The following is an 18,214-nucleotide window of genomic DNA, read 5'->3' on the forward strand; positions in this document are numbered from 1 at the left end:
TATATATAGAAGTGTGTTTATCGCTTTCGATAGTCTTGTGTTGACTTCATGCGTTGTGTTGCGTTCTTTTCTGGTCCCCACACATAGACCCCTCAGTAACTTGCCGGGTACCTGTCAGAGTTCACTTTCTCTCCAGTTCTATTGCCATCATCCTGCTATAATATAGGTGTCTTGTTATGCATCATGATTAGAACTCGGGCTTTTTGCGTGTCGCATCAGCTGTGCGGCCTCAAGCAGCTGTTAACTAAGTAGTAAGAAAATTGTGTACGTGCCGAAACGTCTGCCGACTATACTGTGTTGCCTGCCGCCGTTTGCTACGGTAACTGCTATGTCTTGCATTCTGCGGTAGCGGATCCTGCCGATCCACAGAAGCTCGAAGCTGCTGCCTACGAAGATTGCTATAGCAGCAGTGTCTCTGCTGTTCTACATATGAGACGCGACGCGACGTTGTCAAAGAGACAAATTGCCGTTTAAGTGAACGCTTCCATAGGTCGAACTACGTGCACAACGCCACCTCCCGAGCGAATGTATTGCAGTTCCAATACAATCCGGGACGGCTTTGGTCTCTTCAGACTTTCAAACGTTTTGCTTAATTCTTCTATCTCTCTCACAAGCTTAGCTCTAAACAACTACTTGCTTCGGTCAATCCATACTGCCAAAATCCCTCTGAGTCTCTTTGTACCCGTTGATTTTGTTCGAAATTTTTATAATTATCCACGCCAACCTAATAAATGCTTTCTAGCATTTAAACTATTGCTGAATCTTTCCATATATCTTTGCGGTGAACTTTGCACGTTCCTTTTGAAATCTCTATTTGCGTACGAAGTGAAGATACTCCACCAAATCGAACACGGTTACACTGGTCTTTAGGCCTATGCCTAGTAAAGTTTCTCGTGTTTTTTTTTACCACAAAGTCTCTATTATGATAGTCCGATATACCGATGCTACACCCAAATTTTGTGTGATAAACACGTACACACGCATTATCTTTGCGTTTTCGCCTTAAATACAGTTAAATAATAATGATGATTATATTAGATTCTTTTCTCCATAGTTCTGCACTGCTTTGTTGGTATAATAGAGTTTAATGATAGACTGCTTTTTCCGATGTTACCTCTTGTAAATGTTTGGTATAGTTGTAAACGTTATCCGTTCTTTCAGCCTTTCGTTCCTCCTCAGTGTTAAATTTTTATCTTCCTTGTAGGCTTCTGCTCTTCATCAGCAATATATTTATTATTATTATTATCGATTATCAGTCGGCAGCGCGGGTGATAATTGAAAAATAATAAGTTATTACTGGTAGTGCGAGTAATCTGACGGCCCATCTATATTAGCTGCTGTTGTATGCTTTACAATATAGAAAACGGCGCTTAGATTACTTAGAACAGATGCCCGTTCGATCCGTTTGGGCGTCCTCCGTCGATAGGCGACACCGACCCGCCAGACGAGCTGCCTGATGAGCCACCACGTTCCTAAACAAGGACGATACATTCATAAACAATAACGTGTAAATAGACACGTGTCAAACACCGAGCAGTAAGGAAATGGAAAGTAATACTGTTCCATCCAATAAAAATTACTCACTCACTAACTAACATTGTGTGTTTTTTTCTTCATTTGTCAAGCGTCAAATAGAAGTAAGTGGTTTACGTAATACGAAGGATGCCCATTTGTATATAGCTGCTAAACGAATATCCGCAGTAGATTTTAGGTTTTAACAGATCAATTTCGATTTCAGTACGGCAACTTACATTTTGGCAAACTGTATAAAAATAAGAGAAGACACTAGACCAACCTGACGTGATGGAGAGCCAACGGTGTACACACAGCCCGTGATCGGATTACGGGAGACTGAAGGTATCAGTTAATGAAAAGGCCAAAACGACCGCTGTTAATCTTAAGCCCTGGCTTGCACGTCAACTGATGATAAGTAGTTATACGTCTCCGTACATAAGTGCGGATTAATAGTTGCTTTGAAAAATTCATAAAATTGCAGTAATGCATATTTACTTTGGCGCAACTTGTTGATTTCCAGTTTATTGCAAAAAAAAAAAGATTAAATTTTTAAGTGACTCCTATTATGACATACGGCGATTGTGTGTAAAGGAGCGCAATAGAATCTGTTTTGGAAATATGATGACTGCTAGATGCAGATTGGCAAAATGGAAAACGTACTGTATTTTTTGTTTACTGCAACTGGCGTTGCAGGCGCAGAACGTTGCCCATCGAATACCGATGACTTCATGCGATCCACAGCGCGACGTGGCGTTGAAAAGTCGTCCGATCCTGAAAGCCGTGACACGAAAACACTTGGTCACTTATCATCGATAGACGCAAGACAAGAGCGTGACAATTAAGCCCTTGTTATGCCTTTTACTATTTATGCTTGTTGTTACTATACGTACCACCTATAATATAATCATATTTTTAGGCAACTCTCTGTCTCAGGATGTTGCTTTTCGTATAGAGACAGAAAAAAATGTCTCCAGAACAAATTTGTATCTGGACTATTTTCTCAGTAAGTAAATTTTTCTTGAAACCATAAAATTCGAAGTAGTTGGGTTGCGTTTTGTAAAATAATCTACGAATGCAATTGGTCCAGTAGAACAAATTATGGGTAATATCATACTAATCCCTTTCAACTCTAAGTAAAAACATGGATATAGAATAAACTCGAATAAATACCGAAAAGGCGTTCTTGGGAAGAAGTGGACATCTTGCGACGAGGCGTGGAAGCGCCAGACGAAATCCCGGACGCACGGTCAGTCTCATCGGCATAACCGAAGATGTTGGATGTTTGGCCCTGATCATAGCAATAAAAATGAAAAAGATACATTATATATGTATCCTTTGTACGATTATTTGCACGCACATTAATATCTAATTTCTTACTATTATATTGTTAATTCAATTGAATCGTAAAAAATCTACCTTGACGACACGACGAGGTGAAGCTGTGATCGGATGGGAGGGTGATCGCACTCCAAAAATGTCACTATCCTCGCCGCCAGGCGGCTTCAGGACCCTGAAAAAATAATAAGCAGGGCAATATTTCGTTGTTCTGTTATTGTTTGTCCGTTCAATATAGCCTTAGTTGTAGAGTAATTTATAAACTGCAACCGTCGCTATTTTACTAATCTCATTTACTCTATTCCTTTTTCGTACACAGAGTAAATTTAAACAGGCCCTTTCTATTACACGCATCATCAATTCATTTATTCATTAAGTTAACTTAGTTTTCAATCCGTCTATGTTGTCTTTAATCTTTAAACTTTCGTTCCAACAGACGGCCTAATGCAATCCATACTCTCTTCAACCGCTGATTTTCCTGATTCTCTTCTCTAAAGATCCATCAAAGTTAATTCGTGTGCCCGGCATGCAGCACGACAAGATCCATCCATAAAGCCTATGCTCGGTGCACATGTACACACCGACATACACACACGCAACTTAAGCTTAGTCATTGCATCGCAAATCGCAGGCAGTGGACCGATGTCGAGGGTAACCCGTCTCTATTCGAGATTTAGCCTGCTTTTCCCCTGCTCAGGTCTCTAATCGAAGATCTTAAATCCAGCTTTTCCACTAGCCGAGGCAACGTTCTTCGCTCGAATTGTCAGAAATTCAACCCAAAGACACTTTCGAGCTTGTGGGCGACAGTGAGACTTAACTGACTTAAGTAAGCCACCCACAGTCTCCCGTCGTGTGTCGCCGCAACTCAGTTAAAATATCCTATCCTTTACTGAGTCTCTGCTTTGCTACGCCTCTGGTTAAGCGGCCAGGGTCAGAGGGAATAAACCCAGACCAACTTTCAGCCTATTCTCCAAACGACTCGAATAAAATGCAAATGATCTTCAATGAAAGTTTAACTGACCAACTGAACTTATGCGTGTTGCTCCATTTTTCGTAGATTTATGTCTTTATTCGAAGATCCTACGTGTTAAGTAAATTTAATCCACTCTATTTGTTAATATAAAAACATCGGTAATTGATAAATACAAAAATTTGTAATATTAAAAGCGATTAGAATCGTTTGAAAAAACAACAGGGTACTTTAAGAGGATGAAAAAGAAAGCGATAGGTCAACTTGATTTGAATATTTCCCCTTTAGTTAATCATTTTATTCAAATCTGTTCATAGGAACACGTGACCTACGGCGGGAGTTTTCAAATTTTATCTAGAGTCCTCAAGCGGCACTTTTCTTGCATAATCATTGCTTCACATTCGGGGGCAACGTAACATTCGCGTTCTTCGAAAGCCAGTTCGTTCTTAACGAACAGTATATAAAGATCATATTGACTTTGGATTACCTCCGTTTTTTGAATGGCATCATGGTGAGTGAAGTACATTTCGTAATTAGCCTGTATTAACAAAGGAGATTTCTGACTGCATTTAGAAGGAGAGAATTTACTGTTTCATTTGCTGTTTTATCTTCATCAAACTGTTTATCGAACCATCTGGAATCTTCGTTATATCGCCATATCTTATCATATAGCCAGCAATCTTCACTTAGGCTTAGACAGGCATAACTCACAGTTACTTCGGTGCTTTAATCACCATCAGGTGTAATTGTTTAAGCGGTTTCGTATGGGCAATTCTTACTATATGTACTGTAAATCTAATTGTCTATGAACAACGGTACCATATATCTATAACCGAATGATAAGATCCACCAATGGTTCCTCTTTTTGAATTATTCTTCTTTCGAAGTTATTTTGCTGGACCTGGGTGGAGCAAGCTTGCTAGACTCACCCAACACGGTCCCAGCAGCAGCAGGTAAAAGCGAGACAAATCTAGGCTTCACCTCTGAAGCACGAGAGGATAGGGAAGGAGACGGTCCACGCTACACCGTAGTCGTGATCATCATTTTTTTTATTAGGACCTAGTAATGTCGCCCGAAAATCCTTCAAACCTCTCATCCCATAGCTTAATATTTTCCATGATAGATAATAACCATCATGTTATGTATAAGCTTCAAGAGCAGTAATGGTCGTAATTGCGTAGCACTGCGTTACACTCCTAGTAGGTATGTTCATATTTCGCTACTGGCCGAGGCATAGCGATAGTGACCCCTGTTCATCGAAGCGTTACAGATCTCCCTGTGTCCTTGTCCATGTTAGAAAAATTAGGCCAATGTAATCAGATGATAGTACCATCATACAGGGGAGCTTTAGGTGCAGGAGGGAAACCCATTGGTGGTATTGATGAACGCACTCGGCGAGTTCGCAGGAAAGCTCCAGTATAAATCGATAAGTACTACACATATGCTACGAAATGTAGTAGTGGCTTTAAATAATGTGTATAAATTAAAACACTATGTTAGCATAGATGCTTTAACTAACACGACCGAAATTTTAGAAGAGTATGAACACACTTTCGAAGGACTATTCTAAAGATGAACCCCATAGCATAATGGGGTGGGAGAACTTTGAGAAAATAACTTAAAAACGATTTGGTTTGGAAGAGCATGCGAACTCTAAATATTTTGAGATCAGATTTGATCAGAATGTGTATATACTTTTAAATGCGTTGAATCTAATGTATACACATTGCGAGCTTTTACGGTTGATACCTTCTCAGCGTAGTCGGCTCCCAGCACGAAAGTGAATGCGTCCATATCTGATTCGAAATCACCTAACGTATTCCTAAATTCGGCAAACAAAGACTTCGCTACTGCGTCGTCACGGAACCCTCTATCTAATTTAAGACACCTTACGAGCGGCTAAGTTTAGAAGGTAGACATGTCGTTATTACACAACAAAAGATCGGGATACACCGAGTTCGGTAAGCTTGACCTAAACATATTAAATTCAAACAAAATAAAAAACCAACAGAACAAACCCAAGAAGACGCAATAATCATATATTTGTCAGTGCCATTGTGCGCCGCTTAGGAACATCTGTTCCATGGGTGCGCTATTGTAGCTCTAGATACTTGTTTTGCTGCTGTCCTACCGTATTATTGAGCTACCAATCAATCATATAACATTCCTATATGTCTTATTATGGTCTGATTTCAGTGGGTTTATATATTTACATATAGATATTTGTGCCAAGTCGATGGTGGTTGTGAAGACACACAGCCGCATTTCATCTGAAGTGTGCAACTACGCGGAACGCCATCAGATCCGCTGTATCTGCATAGCTTTTCCCTTTCACTTAACCATTGGGGCCGATACAGATGCTTTCATATATATAGTATAAGAGTGGGAGATCGCTCTAACATGTATAGATGTGTGTATCATTGTTGAACGTCCGCCTGTGCATTAGATCTCAGACCTAAAGGTACCGCTCTGATACTATTTGCTTTTGTGTCCAACACTAAGCATTACGTTTTGTATTGACTCTTATGTCGAACATGGGCGTCTCATTCAAATAAAAGCATTATTTGTCATTAAAATAACTGATTGTTTTTAGTAAACAAACATTTTACGGAAGACATCCTGTTCTGGATAGATAGTTCAAGAAATAACAGTATATTTTTCTTGCTTTATACGAAAGATCCTTTTGCAACCGTATAATAGACAAAAGCAGGCAGAATAGGTTGTTTTTAAAAGTAGTATCTTATTTGAGAGAAGCTTAGAACATCTCTACGACAAGTATACTTTGCGGAAGATTCGGAACTTTTGTTCCGAATGTGGCGCGTACGTAACGGTACTAATGTGTAATACATGGCCTCCCCAAACAACCACATTCGCTTGCAATCTTTATAAAGAAAAAAAAAAATTATATATATATATATATATATAGATACATATATCTGCTTTCCTTAGAATACTCTTCCGGAATAAGAAGACCTAAAGCGGTTTGTCATAAAATGGGCTGAGAGGAAAAACAACCTCCAAGTGTATGCTTCTTATGGTATGTTCGACGGTTTTATTTTGATAAATCCAAAACCAGAAAAACCATCTGTCCTACTGTAAATTTAGTCCTTAGAAATGAAAAAGATTTAGCAGGAACTGTTGTCAAATGATTGCTACTATATGTACACAACTTAATCCACTACAACCCTGAATAAAAAATCACCAGGCCAAAAAGTGCCGATTAGAGTCACACCGATGATTACAATTCAAGTCCGTAACAAAGGCGTATTTCGCAAAGGCCTCAAAAACAAAAGCACAGATTTTGACCGATCATCGGCACAATGTCATACATACATAGCTCCTGCCTTTAACAAGTACATCGAAATTCACGAAAGTAGCATACCCTATGCTTGGGTATCTTGGGTCAACGAAAGGACATGACGAGACGTTATGTAACCACTTCGCTCGGTAAACATATGCGATTAAGAAGTTTACACGTAACGTTTTTCATCTGTTTGTTTTATAGATAATGCGCGGACACTGCTGGCGAGTACAGCTGCCAATGATCGACGGCTGTAGTAATGAGTTTTTTTCTTTACTATATTGCTTATCCATAGCTACTACATTTCAGATTAGAAAACATACCGATTATATTAGAGTCATATGCTATTAGTTATTTTCGGCGATATTCTCTAGCGGATTGTTTTCGATTGTTTTCGTATTTGGGATAACCTGAACGTAAACAGCGAACGAAACAGTTATTATTAGTACGAGTACGCATTGCCCTGGATCATATATTGTTGACAATCGCCCTATACGCTAAATGTTACATCTTATTACGCCGAAGAAAATCTTCCTTATACTAAATAAAAATGCGTTAGAGATAACCGCGTTGGCTTTGTCGTGTGCTGTATTTTCGATTGATACTAACTTTTAATAGAAGATTTAACCCAATGAAACGAATATAGGTCCTTATTATGCATTACATTATAAAAAAAGAAAGCTAATTATTCTGAGTTAACTAATTCTAAAAGTTTTTACTATAAGTTACTAGCAAATGGATCTCGTTTCCAACAACTAGTTAGATTTGATGTTAAGATTGAATTTCTAGTCTACTATCTACTGTCAATTACAATCAAGCCCATCCGTTTCTCATTTATGCAGATAAAATATGAATGTTGTATTTGTTATCGATTGTAGCAATAATACATGTTATACCTCTATAAACCTCTTAGGAAATATAAAAAAAAAAAAAAATTCACTCTTCCAATTAAAAAAGTAAACAAAGAAATAGATATAGAATACCGTCACATTAGAAAAATTCACCTTAAATGAATCACATTTTAACAGATTAATTCATGGTTTTCGTTTCACGCCGCTGGCACCCGCCCATTCATCACACAGGTAAAACGAAATGTCATGCCTTTCTTAACAAAACGTTTATATCAAGTCCTTTCCCTATTCAACTTCTACTAGTGTACTGAAGACCACTAATGACTACTAGTTATATCCTACTATAGCTAAACGAGTGCTAACGGCTTCCATCCATTCGGATTGCGGCTGACGTCAAATCTATCATTATTATCAATACCGTCGCTATGTCTATGGCGTCCAAAAGAGTATTCGAACGCAAAATACGAACGGTTAAGCACGATAATGTTAGCCGATGTCGTCAACTAATGTCAGTAATTATTTGACGAAGTCGCAGTGGTGGCGACGGCCACGGCAGCGGCAGCGGCGTCAACGTGACGATCGTCGCTGCCATTATCATTACCATTGTTGTCACCTTTCTGTTGGCACCAATCAATGAATAGTCGTTTTGGCAATTGGAACGTGTCGCTGGTCGCCATGGCAACATAGGGGGCGCTGAAGACTGCGAACAATTGCTAGCTAATTTAATACATGCACAATAACTGAGCTAAGCGGTTCGACGTTCTACCATCAGCTAGAACGTATGTGTGTCCGTGCCAGTGAGTAGGCGATACAGCCAGCCTGACCAGCCGCCGTCTGGAGCATTAACGATATAGTGATGGCGATAGGGCTATCTATGTGTATAATGAATAGTATGCGCTGATAGGGGTCAAGGCTGGCGTGTTTACTGCCGCCAACGTTGCAACTATACGTATTATCGGTAGTGATAAACAGTAGACGATGTACAGCGTAATGGCGAATAAATATTGCCTGCGGCGCTCAAACCCGTGTCGCCTTGAACACCTCGGCTACTTACGTCATTACCGCTATCGCTGTTGTCGTTATGCTAATCTCAACGAAGGCCAATGAAGAACGCTGATGCAGATGACACTCTTGGCCGTTTTATTAGTTGCTGCTCTTCTTGTGCACCTATTGACGATACAATTAATGCATAGAAATACTTAAAACATACACAACAATCACAGCCACGAAGACCACTAGGCAACGACGCTTCGGCCCACTGCGCAGGCATCCATCCATCCATTTACCGATTCGTAGAGACGGTACTGCCTTTGACAGAAGATCGGCTCATATATAGACGGGACCCCAAGAAATAAGGCAGAAAGGACTGTGGTTGGTAACAAGCCTCAGCAGCAATAATAATCATCTATTCGTTCCTTGAGAATTACATATGACAGTACACACAGAGCGCAGGAATTCCCAAATGAAGCTTGAACGTCCCTTTAGTCAGATCTTTTTGTAAAGGAAATAATAAAAGGAAATATAAAGTATAAATTTGTAGTAAAGATGAAATTCTATTGTTCAGTTACATACAAACTCGTCCTTGTGATAAATCAACCCTTGGTCCTAAACACTCACCTTGCTAGTGAGTGTTTAAGCCTTTTATCATAATAAGCATAATCAGTTTCTCATTAGCTATTTTTGATCTAAGTCAGTGACTTGTTAATGAAATGTAACCTATAAACACATGTTCATTTCAAATTCTACTTGTACTCATGACCCACAACATGCTACGACCCATTTTCTCAAGCGAAGGTCGACTCTTAGCCGCTTTCCTTGAACAGTACTTAGATGGACAAACATAAAAATGTCATCGCGTATAGTATGCGTGTGAGTCTATAAGGATCTATTAGCAGGATGTTCGTTTCAAGTTACCGTAAACCCAAGGCTCATCCACTTCCGTCGACTATTCGGCCTATTCACTTGTTCTGTGCTCATTTCGCTTTGTCGCTCTCTGAGTGGCGCGTTGATTTGAATAATGATCTTCTTCGTTTTGATGCAGTAAATATATCAAATAGGTACACTAACTAACAATAGTTGTCAATTCAATGTAGCGCTTGGCTTCTGCACGCGAAAGATACAAACGGCTATCAATTGCGATGCCCAGTTAAATTTCATACGCACGCAAAGAGATACGACACGGCGGAGAGCCCGCGGACGTATCTACGTCCTTAATTTTTTTCGATGCGATTCCACGTCATCACCTTCTACCATTATTGCAAGCAGGAGAGGCCAAGTGTCGTCATCGTCATTATTATTGTTATTGTTGTTGTTGTTGTTGTTGTTGTTGCGGTGAAGCTTTCATAGAGAGAGCGAAGCAACAAAAACTGTCGGTTCTAACAGTAAGATCGTACCATGCGATGATTCTCTTTCGTTGGGTCGATAATATTTGATAATATGGCCGCTTTCCCTGCTTCTATTTTTCGCTTCTCGTTGTAATGCTCTTTTTGTCCTTTTTCTATGCGCGCTTTCTTCACGTCCATCGATCAGCTGCTGCCGTTGTTGCTGCCGGAACGGATGCGATCGACGTTCGTCCGCTGACTCATTGAGAGGATGACTAAAACTATCGTTTCGGTACTTCGAAGCACGGCAAATGTGCAATCTCACTACTCACGACGCGCGTACTAATTATCGATGTGGATTGTTCGAGATGAGATCACGCTTTAAGGAAGCCAACGGACACGCGTTCGCCGGTGTTACATACACAATCAGAGTTATTTATTATATTGTCATTTACAATATGGGAAGCGTGCAACAAAAACAGAAAGAAAAATTATCTGATACATGAAATCGACACGTTCCTGTTTTGACTGAAACTGAGTTTTCCTTATATTTGCCATTCCGAGAACGGACCTTTTATGATGATATGATTTGTTTTTTAAGCTATACGTGACATCATGAACGGCATCAGCTTTACAATTGTCAGAAGGCTGACGCTAGGCAGGACATTATTTAGAACTTATGTTTTGTAAGTGGTGTACAGGCCTTGTGAAAAATGTTCCTTAAATATAAACAACAGAGAACGAACTAAAATAATTGTTTGTCTTCACTTTTGATGGCAAGTTAATTGACCGTTATTAATTATTTTGAAGACGTCTCTATATTAAATGGTAGGTAGTAAAGACGTGTGCTGCGATTAAACCGCGATAATTAATTTCTCCATTTTTTAGAAATTAGCTATTAGCGAAACAAAGGTTTCGCCTGAGGCTACAGCCGCCAGCTGACGTATCGAAACAGAACCGAAACAATATAACAGCCCCATGGGCTAATCAAAAGACGAATTAAGTGACGACAAAAAAAAAGTGGCACAGCCAATAATTACTAACAACATGAAGTTGGCTGTGCGTACCAACATTTGCAAGCGATGACATAGTTACATCACTAAAACGTCGAATTTCACCAATCCAAAGTAGGTATTGCACAATTTGATTTGATCTCAAGCACAAAGTATCGTTGATTCCTCTAGCGTTAGCCTTCAATAACTAGTCCGTATGCGATATATCTGCCGCCAAATTCAAAATACGAATGTAGATGTCAGCTGTCCATACTTCCGTATGGCGCTTGTTTTTTTCTTTATTTTCAAATGTAATTCTCTGATCTCATAGCTAATACGTCAAAGAAATCGAGATCTAGAATATGACGACTGGAACATTGTGGTAACTTCCCAGCACGAAAGCAGTAAAAACAGATTCGATATATTCACAGTACGTAACGATGGCGAAGCAGATAGTGAGAAAACATAAACACACGCATAAAGAGAGACGTCGCTGGTCACACGTAACTTCGTGAAAATAGGTACCTACTTTTCGACTTCTCCAGCCGTTGTGAAATTCTTGAGAAGCACCTGAACTCGTATTAACACCCTAGTTCGCTCAATGTAATGCCTTTCTTGAACCCACGACCGCCGACCCAATGACCACGTACCATGTAACCCCAGCAACAGTTCGCTCAACGGATCCGCCGTCTGATAGTCAACCAGTCACTAGATACTTGCCATTTTATGTTTGGTCTGTGTTTATGTGTGTGTTTTGCCGAATTACAATAGAGTAGAGCGTAACAGCAGTCGAGAGATTTTTCAAAAAACACTGGCCATTATTCATATCATTAGCTGCAATCTCAACAACAGCAGATACTTCTGTTTTTGGCGTCACGAAAAAAAGGACATATGAATGACGACATGGGTTCACGTCGTGGGTTCACAAAATACTCGCATGGCCTGGGAAATATTCAATGCCAGAACACTAAACAGATTTTAAACAGAAATGATTCCTATTTCATATTTATATTTTAATACATTCTATTAACTTGCAAAGCACGGTTTCATTGTATATTTAAGCATTTTCAATAAGAATGATACCCGCAAGCCGAAGTAGGCTCGTATAGCGGTTGTGTGTTGGTAGATGTACAATTAGGCACGATTGTATATATATATATTATGCGACGTGGCTCAATCTACGTTTAAATAAATCATCGAAGAAAGTGTCGAAATTTCCAGTGACTTTTCTTATCTATGTTCACCATTGTTGACCACTAGTGAATTAACTAGACATGTAGACAAATCAAAAGTTAACTTCACGAGTGTGCACGTAAAGCAAAATTTAGACTTCAGATAGTTGAAAAACGAAAAATCATTGCTCCATGGTAGCAGGCCACAAGTGACCCTGAAAGGAGGAGTCAAGCGACATCAATTAGGTCCTGGGGCGTCCCTAGGCATGAAGTCGAATAACGTCGGCTCCAAGCAGCATTGCAGTACCATTGCCTATAGCGTGCTATCTAACATGGGTAAATCTGCTAGTAGCCTATAAAAAATCTACTACTAGTTTATTTGAAAAAAATCAGCGAACGTAAAGGGACTATCAGTAGGTTTTAGTTGTGCTTGCCATCTACAAACATGAGTCAAAAGACAATGGCTAGAGTATCCATCTATTGTAAGAAATAGTTATTAATATACGCAAAGAAATAACTACTGTTATCCTGTACTGTTATTATAGTGCCGTGTTCTTGAGCCGTATTCCACGCAAACGTTTCTTTTTGCCGAAATGTTTCGCAATAATCGTTACCATTAACGGGGATAATTGCTCGGTTTCCTTTTATTCACACGAATATTTTAGTTTAGTTTCCCAAACGTATATTCTCTTTGTCCACTATTCATTCAGACCATCAGTCGTTAGGCCTCTTTATTGTAGGGCTTTATATGGACCAAAGGAACTACTGAGAAGGGGTTAAAAACGGTCTCTTCCTAGCTAACGAATTGTCGAGTTTGGGCAAATTAGTAGTACCTAATATCTATAAAGTATAATCTGATAAGTTGGCGTGCTAAGTATTCACCAAGTCACACTTTGTCCTTTTCCACAAGCCACGTCCTACTCATATACTGCTGTCTCTTTTCTTCCATTCTAATCGGGGTAGCATTTTTCTGTGTTTTGAAAAAAAAAATCGCTATGCACTATTCAGGGACGTTCGGCAGACTGTTGGGCATACATAAATGGCAGCTGTAGGTTGAAAGCAGTCTTTATCTTTTAATGTTCCTGTCTCCAGCTCTGTCAATGCGTCATCCAATTTATGTTCTAAACCCTCACCCTTTTCTACCCTTACAGCATATTCCTATTGTTGTTATGTAAATGAACACTCATACAAGTTATAAGTTTTGTCAGAAGATAACTTCATTTAGAATAACATGGTAGTGGCAGAGGTGGAACCCGTAAAGTAAACACAGGATTTGGAAAACAGTAGCTGGCACGCACTAGTTCGAAAAAAATTAGGGCCTCTCGTCTCGGCATTTTGATGATGACGGTATACGCGCTACTGCTTCTTGATACGCCCGTGGAGCCTGCACCGTTACGGGTTGAATGTAGCCGCATGCTAACAGCCAATGAAATCACTGGCCGCGTCTGCTTATAGAACGCTCACGGCGTCCGCCGTGTGCAAAAGAAAAAGACTTCTCTAAGAATGGGGCAATCAAGATCATGGAGACGGATCTGCCCTTCTTGTCTTATAGCACCGAATTCGGCTTGTCACCATTGAGATGAGCGTCAGTGCTGGTCTATCATCATCTCCGGAAAGAGGATTATACCTTGATTTTTATCAAGTCATGCATTTTCAACTATTTGGTTGGTGTATTTTTCTCATTTGTCAACTATCTTCCATTCGAGCTACCGACCCTCTATGAAAAAAAAACAAACAGAAGTTACTCTATTTGGTACAAGAAGGGATACCTTTAATATTATAGATACAATCCACTATCATTACATCGATATGGGATCAATTTTATAGTGAAGTTGTTCTTTCCGATATGTAAGTCGCCTACAAAAAATCGACATTTTATTATTAAATAGGTAAAACCTGTTACTTGAAATAATCCGATGTGTTCCATAATAGGGCGATAGCTTAACTAAGCCAGAATCATGAGATCTACAGCAGACCTATACTCAGTTGAGTGTAATAACTTTAAAATAACATAGCTTACAGTATTTATTTGACACTATCCAGATTCAAAGCGAACTCTCTTGGGGGCTGTAAGTCTTTGTTGCTTTCTACCTGTTGCAGCTTTTCGTTGGGTCCGGTCATACCCAGTATACGAACACCGGCATAAACTATGGAGCGAGCTGACGCACGACATCGGTAGTCAATAGTAATGGCGCAGGGGTCGGGGGCGCATGAAGTCGACAGAAGAATACTAGAGACAGATAGTATATGGCCAGCGCATTCGCGGGGGTTAGGCCACCGTCAAGAACAATTTATCGCGAAATACGACAGCTTCGATCCCCTACTCGTGTATGATACCCTAATACGGCTAGTCTCGGTCCTAAATCAAGATAAACTATGGCAGCTACCTTATCGAAAAGGGACAGGAAAAACTGATACGAATAGCAAAGACCGCTATCGAAAGGCAGGAGAACGATTTAAACTTCTAGAACTTGCTTGCTATGTAAATAGTAGAAGATATTGCAATCTAGAGCATAAAAAAGAACTTTTTCCCAGGCAAACCCTCCAGTTTCGACGTAATTTTCCCCATCACAATCTAGCAACTCTGTGAGTGTTTACCATTCTGTTAGCCGCGAGTGATAAGAGCAGTTTTATTTTTAGACGCATGTCAAAGATCACGACTTTTCTCGGGAACAAAATCCAATTGTCCACGGACACGGAAATTTTATATTGCTAGCAGGCCCAGACACCGACGATTCAACTTCTAAAGAACCTTACTAATGATGTACAGTTTGACAAAGGAGTAGGTGTGAAATAAATGACACGACGTATGAATCCACAATTAATGATCGAAGTCCGTCAAAGCCAATGTCCGTACCAAGTACGCATACATAACAGGTACGTGCATATCTACATATGTATATTTATAGATAGTAATCTCTTTCGTTTTTTTCATTTCTATTGATTTCAGAACGGCATTAAAGACGCTGCTTATTATCAAGTTGATCATGGCGCCGTTCTACGCGCTTCACAACAACACGTTGTCTTCATTAATTTGTTCATGCAACCAGCGAGCAGGTACTTGCTTTTCTTCAGCTTGAATATCTTCTATTTTGATAACGTATGCTTCCATTGAATAGAGCGTTCGAGCGATTTTTGCAGCGCAGCGTCAAACGCGGCGACGAACGGTCTGGATCTTAATCACTGTTATTTCCCTACTTTCTATTATCTGAAGTTACTATTACTTAAAGACAGAAAAAGGCACATGATTACATGGTGAACGACTTGTAACATGAATGCGTTTTTCGTCTGCTCTCAGCACGTTTTTCGTGTGTAAAAGAGAGCTCGCTGTAAAAATCTGTATGGCGCCTGTCAACTTCAACATACCGCTAGTATTGTGACAGAGGTAGTAATCATCGTCGTTCTAGTAGTCGCAGCAGTAGTAGACGATGATTGCAAAAAGAGTTGGCTTTGTTAAACCGCGAGTTTTGGGTGTGCGTTCACCTATTTCACTATGCCGCTATGCTCGCTCGTCACCTCAGCCAAACAACAATTGATAAACGACAGCTCTTGTGTTTCTATCGTTATGGTATCTGGACTTCTGGTTGCGGCTTCAGTCGTCGATCTTATGGAGGATGACTAAGAACATGCTGGTCGTAAAGACAGGGTAATGCAGCGAGATTAGATGCTTGTCGAAGAGTCCTTATGTTGAGAGATTTACCTCGTCTGTATTCCTGTTTCTGACGCTCTGGCTGCTAGCGTGTACAACGCCACGTTGAACATTGCCCTACGCTCAGGCGACAACATCAACACGATCTGCTATAGCAGCCTTAACAAAAAACAGATCTTTTTAAATTTCTTGAGACGATAAGATTCGGTCAGTTCTTCGTTTTTAAAAAAAAAAAACTCTGTTCTTGCAATTAACATCTGCAAACGTACTCAAACCGAATTTATTGGATGTTAGTACAGGACGTCAATTTCTGCCTGCCTTAAAGGCCCTCTCGAGTTTTATGAAATCCCATAGTTGAGCATGAAGGTAGATGGTCAAATGCGGTTGCTATAAATAGATCTCGCTGTACTATAGGTCGTCATAAAAGCCTAAAACGCACTTCCTTTAGCTTTTCGCGAGTCTTGAGAGCAACTGTTTTAATTGAATTCTTAACGTAAAGGGATAGGGGTCACGCTTTTTGAACGTGTTCTATCTGATCCTTTACGGTATAATAGCCATACGCTAGCGCGAAACTCAGCAAAAAATTGTTTATGTGAGAAAATACGCTTATCTCATTAATGTAATATAGGCAAAATAACCTCATGGCCGGTTCATTCTTCATTATGCCACTGTGGAAACAAAGTATATTACTAATATCTATGTTATTAATGGAATAATCAATGATGATTAAAACCATTACTAAGAAAAATAGTAGGTTATCGCCTGTTATTATCACTGTCGGCAGAATCTCATGGCGCCGATAAATATATACATATGTGTGCACGTTTAGAATTTTTTTCCGGGCAGCAATCGAAAAACGGCAAAATCAGGACCTGTCATCAAACTTCTCACCAAGGCATGGGTGACTTCGGATACTTAATTGATCCAGGTGATTTGAAACTATATGACGGAAGGGTCTGATACATACTGGAGGGAACAACCTTAACAAACTGAGCTAGTTCTGCTTCATGTGGGCATTATTTGACTTCGAGTTTGGGCCAATCGATTACCTCGATAACCTTAAACATCTACAACAGAACTGATTTCGTGGCTATCAACTCGCAAACCATCGGTATGCCACATGGATCTGTGTAGCGCGAGAAGTCGAAAAGCAAACGGCGTCCTCTATCGTTCCTACCCTAGGAAATTGCGAAGTGCACTTACACGAACAGGCAACCTCTTGGTATTTTCTGACTGCCATTGGGGTCTTCTAAATGGACAGAAGAGTGTTCGTCATTCGATGGCACAGTGGCTTCCAAAGAGGGGCATCCGGTCCAACGCACGTACGTACGCATACGGCTGCGAAATGCGCCCGAAAGTACATCCTTTTCTACTCTATCGATAATGTATCTGCGAATGCGCCGCTTGAGAAACATGATCATGGACCCTATTGGGCACAGGAAACAGCCAACGTCACTACGAGTACAACGACGGCAACAGGATTTACGTCAGTACGACGGAAAGCCTCGTCGTTCGGTTCCCTTTTTTGTTTGACATTACCAGTTACTTATTTTGTGTGGACGAGCCTTCGGAATCACCTATTTTTAGGTATCGTCGTAACGATTTGCTTCCATTAAGAGTCTAATCGGAGTGGGTTTTGCTTGATCCATCTGGGGTCTCTCCAATAGACCTGTGAAGCGGCATGGTGACCGCATAGGAAGCTATAAACCTTAGTCGTACTGTGTTATCCTTCTCATTTTCCTGGGTATACCTGGTGCTAATTTCTACCAACAGCGAATATTTGTTGGTTAGAGTTATTGTAGTAACGCACTCCAGGAAACGTGTTTTGATCACCTAAATCGGGCCCGTTGTCGTCGGTTTGTAGAATTCTGTCGAATACGCGTACAAGAGTATCGCGAGAGATCTCAATAGCCGAGCTTGGCGTTAGACGATAGCCCATTGGGCGCTAACGCATACTGGCCGAGACAATTGAGTTCTAGTATATTTTATATTGTAGGTACAATGTATGAATAAATACACGTTTATGGCTATATAAGCGTAAAGCGAGTGGGTACGAATAAGTGCTTGTTTTCTCTAGCCAAAAACAAAACTAAGCCTGTCAGATTATA

The 18,214-nt window shown here is 40.1% G+C and overlaps 1 protein-coding gene across 4 annotated transcripts; it reads right to left on the reverse strand.

Moving 5' to 3' along the window:
- Positions 1–338: 338 nt before the first annotated feature.
- Positions 339–17,542, reverse strand: Jupiter (microtubule-associated protein Jupiter). Of its 4 annotated transcripts, none has more exons than XM_086976407.1 (6): positions 17,310–17,542; positions 2,932–3,025; positions 2,686–2,803; positions 2,176–2,286; positions 1,796–1,851; positions 339–1,472 (listed from the first exon to the last, which is right to left on the reverse strand). In XM_086976407.1, exons 1-6 carry the CDS (start codon positions 17,525–17,527, stop codon positions 1,380–1,382), a joined length of 690 nt encoding a protein of 229 aa, XP_086832533.1. In that variant the 5' UTR covers positions 17,528–17,542; the 3' UTR covers positions 339–1,379. The 4 variants fall into 4 exon arrangements, with proteins under 4 accessions (XP_086832533.1, XP_086832535.1, XP_086832534.1 ...); XM_086976409.1 differs by lacking the exon at positions 17,310–17,542 and adding an exon at positions 11,365–11,387; XM_086976408.1 differs by lacking the exon at positions 17,310–17,542 and adding an exon at positions 11,338–11,381.
- Positions 17,543–18,214: the final 672 nt, after the last annotated feature.

The sequence above is a fragment of the Varroa destructor genome, unplaced genomic scaffold (assembly GCF_002443255.2).
Source record: "Varroa destructor unplaced genomic scaffold, Vdes_3.0 BEIS01000640.1, whole genome shotgun sequence".
Taxonomy (NCBI): Eukaryota; Metazoa; Arthropoda; class Arachnida; order Mesostigmata; family Varroidae; genus Varroa; species Varroa destructor.